The following is a 10,080-nucleotide window of genomic DNA, read 5'->3' on the forward strand; positions in this document are numbered from 1 at the left end:
TCTAAAAATTTGTCACCTAGGGCTGGCGAGATAACTCAACAGGTAAAGATACTTAGTGCAAGGTTAATAACCTGAGTTCACTCCTCAGACCCACATGGTAAAAAGAGAACCAATTTCCACACGTTATCCTCTGACCTCCAAGAGTGAGCAGGAATTTGGCCCTGGGCGCGCGCGCGCACACACACACACAAACAAATTTGCAGTTAAAAAAAATGATTAGGGTGGTGGCACACACCTTTAATCCCAGCCTTTGAGAGGTAGAGGCAGGGGAATCTCTGTGATTGATTCTTCAAGGCCAGCTTGTTTGCCAGGACTACAGAGAAACTGTCTCAAAAAAACAAATAAACAAACAAGCAAACAAAGTTTTTACATGCACACCCACACAGATATTTTAAAGGAATGTAAAACTTTGTACTTGCACGAAAAATGTTAAGAACATTTTTCTGAGAGCGTTCCCACCTAGAAAAAAGCCTCCTAGTCTCAAAAGTTCTCTCTTACTTTTCCTTAATAAATCTACATTCACTCTGCTCAAAAAAGAAAAAACTCTGCTGGGTATGATATCACAAATCTTTAATCCCCACAGAAGGCAGAAGCAAGTGGATCACTATGAGTCTGCAGGCAGCCTGGTCTACAAAGCGAGTTCCAGGCCAGCCAGGACTACATAGGAAGACCCTGTTTCAAAAACAAAACAAAAATTCTTTCTTATATTAATTGTATTGACAGAAAATGTACCGAGATTTAGGTAGCGCAGCAATGAACTTACAATGTTTATTTAACATAAAGATAAATACTTGATGGGGTATCCACCAAAAAACATGCAAAAAAATTCAAAGAAACTTACCTTCACTTGAACCACTTTTCTCAATAATAAGATTCTGGTAAGTATGCTGATATTCATCATTGGCTTTCTCGACAAAAGCCTAATTGCAAACGAATTTCAAATAGCAAGAGTTAAGTGAGATAAATAAGCAATGAAGGGTACACTGTTTAAACCCTACTCATCAACTAACATTAGCACTAACAATCTAATGCTTGAAATTACACTCTAATGCTTCAGCTTGAAAAGGGAGACTGGACAAGCATGCTCCAGGTCTGCAGAGCTTCGTTTTTTACTTTTGTGTTTCCTTTGTATACTTCTGCAGTCTGATTCTTTTTTTTTTTTTAAAGACTTATTTATTAATTATGTATACAGGGTTCTCCTTGCATGTATGCCTTTAGGCCAGAAGAGGGCACCAGATCTCATTACTGATGGTTGTGAGCCACCATGTGGTTGCTGGGAATTGAACTCTGGACCTCTGGAAGAGCAGTCAGGGCTCTTAACCTCTGAGCCATCTGTGCAGCCCTGCAGTCTGATTCTTAAGAATCAGAATTTATATTTAAAACTTAGAATTTTTTTTTACTTTAAAATGTAGGTAAGTAACAGCTCGCTAGAGTTTATTATGTAAGACAGTGTTGGGGTGAAAATAGAAAATACAGCTCTTACTTTGGTGAATAATGTTTGTTTTGATGTTACATAAATAAGATGTAAAAGACCACTTCTCTCCCCGACCAAAAGAAACTTTCCTTCTTGACACAGGCCAACCACATCCACGTCAGTATCTGAAATTTTCAAATCAATGTTACAAGCAACTTTCAATAATCCTTAATTTCAGTTTAGAAAACACTAATTTTACATCAAAAGATCAACGATTTATACCAATCTATGCCAAACATGGTGATGCATGCCTATAATCCCAACATATGAGAGGCCGAGAAAGGAAGAATGGCAGGGTTTCTCTATATAACTCTGGCAGTCCTGGAACTTAGTTGCCCTGTAAACCAGGCTGCCCTTGACTCAGAATGACCTGCCTCTGCCTCCTCAGTGCGGGATTAAAGGTGTGAGGAGGATCACAAGTTTAAAGACAGAGGGTTAAAAAACAAACTGAATGAGTAAAAAACAAAAATAAAAACGAAAGCACAACAACAAAAAAAGTAAGATAGAAAAAATATTTCAAAATAATTGTACCATAATCACATAAGTCATTTTTAAGTCTTTAAAATTATTCAATACGGGCTGGAGAGATGGCTCAGTGGTTAAGAGCATTGCCTGCTCTTCCAAAGGTCCTGAGTTCAATTCCCAGCAACCACATGGTGGCTCACAGCCATCTCTAATGAGGTCTGATGCCCTCTTCTGGCCTGCAGACATACACACAGACAGAATATTGTATACATAATAAATAAATAAATATTTTAAAAAAAAATAAAATTATTCAATACTTCATATTTAAATTGTTACCCTTGAGTCCCAGCATGTTGGTGCATGCCTTTAATCCCAGGAGGCAGAGACAGGTGAGTTCAAGGTAAACCTGGTTTATAGAGCAATTTCCAGAACAGCAAGGGCTACACAGTGAAACCCTGACTCAACAACAACAACAAGAAAAAACTCTATTTTAAAAGCTGTATTTATTATTTTATGTGTGTTTCACCTGAATGTTATGTCTGGGACTGTGGGGGCCAGAAGAGGGAGGGCATCAGATCACTGTAACTGAGATTATGAGCCCCCATATAGATAACGGGAACCAAACCCAGGTCCTCTCCAAGAGCAGCCAGTGTGCTTAAAGCTGAAAAGAGTTGGGGAGTTCTTTTAAGCTTTTTTGAAAGATAGGACATTAGGGCACAGCCTAGGCTGAGTTTGGAACTTGGAATGTAGTGTAGATTGGCTTCTAACTCCCATTTCTCCAGGCTCAGCCTCCAAAGTGCTGGGATTACAAATTCACACCTCAACTTAATTTATTATTAAATCCATGTTCACCGGTACTTTAACTCAAGAAATTATTTCACACATGTATTTTAAAAGATTATTATTTATTATTATTTTGACTTAGAGACAGGGTTTCTCTGCGTATCTCTAGCCGTTCTGGAACTCACTCTGTAGACCAGGCTGACCTAGAACTCAGAGATCTGCCTACCTCTGTCTCTCTGAGTGCTAGGATATGCGCCACGACCTCCAGGCTTCGAAAAGATTATTATAGTGTGATATATCCTAGAAGTAATGAACATGGCAACCCACCTCCTTCACCTGCACAAACCTAAAACATACAGGATTAAGAATTTGAACACAAATGGCTCAAACATTAGGATTCAAATATAAAACCAAGAGGAACAACCGGGCAGCGGTGGCACACTCCTTTAATCCCAGAGAAAGGCGGATCTCTGTGAGATGGAGGGCAGCCTGGTCTACAAGAGCTAGTTCCAGGACAGGCTCCAAAGCTACAGAGAAACCCTGTCTCAAAAAACCAAAACAAACAAAAACAAGAGGAATAAATACCATAAAAATAAACAAGAAATGAAATACTTGCTCACATGTCTGATCCCCTTAGACACTCTGAAGCAAAGCATGATGTCAGCTCCCTTTGAAACTGAGGCCCCAAAGGTACTGATTTTCTTGAAAGTTCTCTAATTTTATTTGTTTATTTATTTTGGTTCTTTGAGACAGGGTTTCTCTGTAACTTTGGAGCCTATCCTGGAACTAGCTCTTGTAGACCAGGCTGGCCTTGAACTCACAAAGATCCACCCACCTCTGACTCCTGAGTGCTGGGATTAAAGGTGTGTGCCACCATGCCTCAGCTAAGCATTTTCAAAGTTATAAGCATTTTGCTTTATTTTGTTTTCTAATTTTAATTCTTGTAACAGAGGATTAAAGGATCATTAGAAATCAGTGCAATACACGCTGACTCTCAGCCATTTCACTGTCAGACTTACCAAAAATAAGATGCAACTGAACTGATCTGCATATGTTGTCAAGCAATATCACTGTCTGGTCTGCCACAATTATAAATCCATCACTTAAGCTGCATGCTTGTATTTTTGGACTAGGTGAGGCCTGTAGGAGGAGAAAATAAAATATATAATCAAAAATAAAATAATTTCATATAAGGTTTTGTTTTTTGCTTTTTTTTTGGTGTTTTTGAGACAGGGTTTCTCTGTAGCTTTGGAGTCTGTCCTAGAACTTGTTCTGTAGGACGGGCTGGCCTTGAACTCACAGAGACCTAAAGGTCTCTCCCTGTGCTGGGATTAAAGGCACGCACCACTACTGCCTGGCTCGTCTGCCACCACCACCCAGCAACTTCATACTACTTAATAATACTGTCATAGGGCCAGGTGTGGTGGCACACACTTTTTTTATTTTTTAGATTTCACCTAGCCCATTATGTGCCATGAGGAAGGAAAGAGACAACACTTACAGGTTCCAAAGTCTTCATAAATAAAACATTATTTTGAGTGAGGTAACCCAGAGAAAGACAATTATCACATGTATTCACTCATAAGTGGTTTTTAAACATAAAGCAAAGAAAACCAGCCTATAAACCACAATCCCAGAGAACTTAGACAACAATGAGGACACATAAACTTACATAGATCTAATCTACATGGGAAGTAAAAATAGAAAAAGACAAGATCTCCTGAGTAAATTGGGAGCATGGGGACCTTGGGGGAAGGTTGAAGGGGAAAGGGGAGGGGCAGGGAGGGGAGCAGAGAAAAATGTAGAACTCAATAAAAATCAATTTAAAAAAAGTCTTAATAACCACATAAGCCGGGCGGTGGTGGTACACGCCTTTAATCCCAGCAATCAGGAGGCAGAGGCAGGTGGATCTCTGTGAGTTCGAGGCCAGCCTGGTCTACAAGAGCTAGTTCCAGGACAGGAACCAACAAGCTACAGAGAAATCCTGTCTCAAAAATCCAAAAAAGAAAAAGAAAAAAAATAAATAAATAAAAAATAAATAACCACATAAGCAGGTCGCTGACTGATCAGGGCTGAGGACAAGGACTAGGGAGCCTCCTGACAGCCCTGAGGGCTATGCCCAAATCCAGAACCCCGCCCCCCACAAGCCGACAAGGAAACCAAGAGTCCTGTATGTAAAAGCAAAGGGCCTTTATTTTAATCAAGTTTGCAAACTCTGGGTCTCTCCGCGTGTCCAACAACCAGAGTAGTAAACTCCGTTGGGGGTGAGGGGTTTCTGAGGTTTTAAGACCCCTGATGGAGCTGGGAGGTGGTGGTTCACGCCTTTAATCACAGCACCCAGGGTAAACAACCGAGACACCAGCCTCCACTGATTCACTGATGGCCAGAGTCCCAATGGATAATGGTTGGAGGGTGACCTGCCCAGACTTAGAGTATCATGGCTGGCCCTCACACTGAGAAGGGGCAGAAGTGGGGTTTATAAGCACAAAAACCATGAACATTTGTTACCAAGTAACAGCCACAATTTTCACCAATCAGAAATCAAAGATTAGGGAATTTCTTACTGTGTTCCATCATTGTCAATTGACAAGCAATGCAAGCCTTTCAGTCCAACCAATCAGAGTCATTTGTTCTTTCTGTTGTTAGAAACAGCCATAATGTTCTAGAGAACTACGGGGCATAACAGACTGGTTCTAGTGTAGAAGGAGGAGGTAGGGCAGCTAGTGGAAGGTTCCCAGCTCCCCTAAGGCCTAAGAACTTGAAATGTGTTTCACCCTACAGGTAAGAAGTCTGAAGTCAAAATGGCAATACTTAGACCAAGGTGCTTTTGCCTGCTCCCTTCAGGCAGGCAGAGACAATAAGATCTCTGTGAGTTGGAGGCCAGCCTGGCCTACATATCAAATTCCAGCACTTCCAAGACTACATACTGAGACCCTGTCTCAGAAAACAATTAACAACGAAAAACAAACAAAAGTATTACCATATACTTTACTTTAAAACATAACCAGACAAGACTTTTCTCTTTAGTTTGCCTTGTTAGTCATCAAGTATTTGTATGTTGTATGGCCTGTCTCAAACTGATACAGGATCCTAAGCAGGGATATAATCCAAGAAGGACACAGAAGAGCAAAGGTAAACTCCTTATCTCCTAAGTGTTAATATCCTATTATAGGAACCAGACATCAAAAGGAAGATATGACTCAAGCCTGCCTAAATTCGGGATGGGAACCATGGTGACTGTGAACTAGAGAATATATCCCTCCATGAAAAAGAATCCATACAAAGTAGAATATACTTAACACAAGACATTGAAAGCCCAGTGAAAATAATTCTGCCTCAGCATCTAACTTATAAAGAAGGTTGAGGGGGCTGGAGAGATGGCACAGTGGTTAAGAGCACTGATTGTTCTTCCAGAGGTCCTGAGTTCAATTCCCAGCAACCACATGGTGGTTCACAACCACCTGTAATAAAATCTGGTGCCAACTTCTGGCCTGCAGGGACACATGCAGGCAGAACATTGTATACATAATAAATAAATCTAAAAAAAAAAAAAAAAGAAAGAAAGAAAATTGGGTTAAAACCAGTACTGATTTATTAAATATTGGCTAAATGGAATCTTCATTGTAGTCTAGGCTATAGTAAGACCCTGCCTTAAGAAGGAAGGAAGGAAGGAAGGAAGGAAGGAAGGAAGGAAGAGAATAAACCTTCCTTCAGCCAACCTTCAGAGTGAGTCAGGCAAGCACAGAGTTCATTTAGCCTGTGACTGTATTTGGCGTGGGTTATGTACATCCCTCTTTGTGTAGTGAAGCACTCAGCAACCCCACTTTTACCTGTTTATGCTGCACACACACACAGACACACACACACACACACACACTTCTGAACAACGCACCTAACAACCTCCAAACACCCTCAGACCGGCATCTGCAGACCACTCATATCGATCTCTGAACAGTAAAGCAAATGCCTGTGCCTTTAACAATCAAATTTAAATAGTTTCTAGTCAAATGTATTTCCAATGCAGTTAAGAGCAAAGCACAGAAATGTGGTCTGGCTTCAACTGGTTTTGAGTACATGTGCAATAAGGCAAATTTGTATCATGAAATTTATAGGGAAAAATTCCCTATTTACCTTATTTCTATTCATAATTTGGGCATACATATGATTAAAGTCAGATGAATTATTGGAAAGGATATGTGCAGCATAAAAATTATTATGACTTAATCTGTCAATTAAAATAGAGAACTGCCTATACTATGAATCAAATCACTTGGCTATTTCTGAACCTGGGTGAGTTATTTTCAATTTTTTTGTAAATAGGCCGAGAATGTAGAAACACCCGACTCCAACTACCAGTCACAAGGGTGCTTAACTTGGTAGAGAATGGGGCAGATCTGGGTTAGGGAGGGTGCACTAGTCTTTGATTCGATTGGAAAAGGCTTATTTTTTTTTAAATATTTATTTATTTACTTATTATGTATACAATATTTTGTCTACATGTATGCCTGCAGGCCAGAAGAGGGTACCAGACCTTATTATAGATGGTTGTGAGCCACCATGTGGTTGCCAGGAATTGAACTCAGGACCTTTGGAAGAGCAGGCAATGCTCTTAACCACTGAGCCATCTCTCCAGCCCCCGTGGAAAAGGCTTATTTCCTAAGCAGACAGCAGGTGATTCTTCATACAAATGTATATATACAACCCCTGCCAGTGCCTGGTTAATATTGCCCTAACGGGCCTGGCCTCCACCTGCCTCAACCTCCAGACACTGGCATTATAGACTTGAACCATCACGGTCGATTCAGCTTACATCCAATGCAATGTCAAGGAGTTAGGAAGTGGGAAACACTGCTAAGATGACACAGGAGGAATGCGGATGCCAATTTGCTGTGGTTCCTGACTGAACCTTGACCCACTGTCAGTATAAAATCATTACCTTCTCAGAGGAGATCTTCCCAAGCAAGTCTACTTGGTATAATGCAGTCACATTTTCTTTTCTTAAACCAAAATTGACGTGTCCACTCCCGGTGTCATCGCTTGTCAGCAGCTGAACGTTGTTCCACATATTTCTGGGATTGTCTGTGAGAGGAAAGAATCACTTTAGTTTTGCATAGAATTAAGTTCTTTAATGAAGTGTTAATCAAAGAACAAAAATTAGTATCAATATATTAAAACTTCAAACTGGACAGTGGTGGGGCACAGCTTTAATCCCAACACTTGGGAGGCAGAGGCAGGGAGATCACTGTCTGAGGTGAGCCTGGTCTACATGATGAGTTCCAGGACAGCTAGGGTTACATAGTGAAACCCTGTCTCAAAAACAAAAACAAAAACAAAAAACCAAAGGGGCAGCTTGATTTCGGTTTTATATGGTATTGGAGTGGCGGAAGGCTAAGTGCATGGCAGGCAAGTGCTCTATCATGGCTATACCCTCTGAGTTGGTTTCTACCATCATCAAACACCTGAGCCAGGAGATGGTGGCTCCTGCCTTTAATCCCAGCACTCAGGAGGCTGGAGTTCAAGGCCAGCCTGGTCTACAGCACAGGTTCCAGGACTGACTCTGTAGGTACTGGGAAACCCTATAACAAAACCAACCCGTAAAAAAAGAAAAAACAAAACAAACAAAAAACCCTACACCTGAAACCCAGGCAAGACTTTAACATTCTCATTAACACAGTTCATATCATCTGTGAACTGTGCGGGACCAAAACATTAAAGAAGAAAATGTCCCTAGGTAACTTTTAAGATCTGAGGGGAAGGGATAGATGGCTTATCGGTTAAAAGTGCTTCCAGCTCTTCCATGGCAAAATTCAGACCCAGCACTCACATCAAATGGTTGACAACAAGGCTGGAGAGATGGCTCAGAGGTTAAGAGCATTGCCTACTCTTCCAGAGGTCCTGAGTTCAATTCCCAGCAACCACGTGGTGGCTCACAACCATCTGTAATGGGGTCTGGTGCCCTCTTCTGGCCTGCAGGCATACACACAGACAGAATATTGTATACATAATGAATAAATTAAAAAAAAAAAGATTTTGTAGGCCAGGCGGTGGTGGCGCACGCCTTTAATCCTAGCACTCGGGAGGCAGAGGCAGGTGGATCTCTGTGAGTTCGAGTCCAGCCTGGTCTACAAGAGCTAGTGCCAGGACAGGAACCAAAAGCTACGGAGAAACCCTGTCTGGAAAAAAAAATGGTTGACAACTTCTTATTAACTACAGCTGCAGGTGACCTGATGACCTCTTATGGACTCCACAAGCACCTGTACACATAAAAACATACACTTATAAAAGTAATATTAATAATAATTTTTTTAAGTCTTATGAGCAGGGCAGTGATGGCAAATGCCTTTAATCCCAGCACTTAAAGGCAGAAGCTGGCAGACCTGTGAATATGAAGGTAGCCTGATCAACAGAGCAAATTCCAGGACTACATAGAGAAACCCTGTCTCAAAACACACACACACAACACACACACAAACAAAAAACAAAAAACCCTATGAGAGAGGTTGGGGATATAGCTCAGCAGGAAAGTTTGAGTTTACGTGCTAGAGATCTTAGGTTTGATCTTTACCAATAAAATTAAGGTGTAGGCAGGAGGATCCAAGGTTAAAGAAAGGTCAGGATCACTACAAAATGAGTTCTAGGCCAGCCTGGGATGTGAGAAAACCTATCTTGTAAAAATGATGCTGGCGGGGCAGTGGTGGCGTGAGTTTCTCTTGTGAATTTGAGGCAAGCCTGTTCTACAGAGTTACAGGACAGTCAGGATTGTTCCACTGAGAAACCATGCCTCGACAAGACAAGAAAAAAAAAAGTACTTGTTTGGGAAAAGAGGTTAACGAAAGGAAAACAACTATGTAAGGTCAAGGAGAACAGTGATTGCAGTCACTGGGAAGAGTGCAACAGCGTGCAAAAGCTCAGAGGCGGGAGAATTTAGGCAGCTACAGAGCCACATCAAAAGTATTAGGCGGTGGGAGACAGGTAAGGTCGTTAAGACTCAATTTTCTATTTAATACTAGGAAGCGAACTATGCAAACGGGAAATGAGCACAGACTTTTGGCGTCATTGACTGCGGGAGGAAAACAGATGAATCAATATCATGAACGACATAAAACACAGTCAATGAAGCTACCACGAACGCACGGAGGGCCAGCCACCTAGAATCACCTCCAACATCCCGCCAGCATCTAGAGGGCGAAAGACCCGAAATGGATTGAAACCCCTTCTGTTTTCACCTGAAGCGACGCCCGCTTCCTACAGCAGCGCGGCTGATCCTAGTCACCTGCAGCTGAAGACACTAAAAAACACTCTCAAATATTTCACACTTCTTCCTGACTCGCACAACCACTCCAATTCACTTTAGGTTC

General features: G+C 41.3%; 1 protein-coding gene across 1 annotated transcript in view; it reads right to left on the reverse strand.

The window, feature by feature from the left end:
- The window catches only part of Kntc1 (kinetochore associated 1), an 80,089-nt gene extending 70,013 nt beyond the window's left edge, over positions 1-10,076 (reverse strand). Inside the window, exons 1-5 of the mRNA XM_041648540.1 lie at positions 9,949-10,076; positions 7,659-7,801; positions 3,742-3,862; positions 1,484-1,599; positions 842-920 (exon numbers count right to left, since the gene is read on the reverse strand). Coding sequence (XP_041504474.1) covers positions 842-920; positions 1,484-1,599; positions 3,742-3,862; positions 7,659-7,787 — 445 coding nt within the window. The 5' untranslated portion in view covers positions 7,788-7,801; positions 9,949-10,076. The remainder of the gene's footprint in view (positions 1-841; positions 921-1,483; positions 1,600-3,741; positions 3,863-7,658; positions 7,802-9,948) is intronic.
- Positions 10,077-10,080: the final 4 nt, after the last annotated feature.

This window comes from Microtus oregoni, unplaced genomic scaffold (genome assembly GCF_018167655.1).
Source record: "Microtus oregoni isolate MIOR12 unplaced genomic scaffold, Mior012 000003F_ref0000135, whole genome shotgun sequence".
Classification (NCBI taxonomy): domain Eukaryota; kingdom Metazoa; phylum Chordata; class Mammalia; order Rodentia; family Cricetidae; genus Microtus; species Microtus oregoni.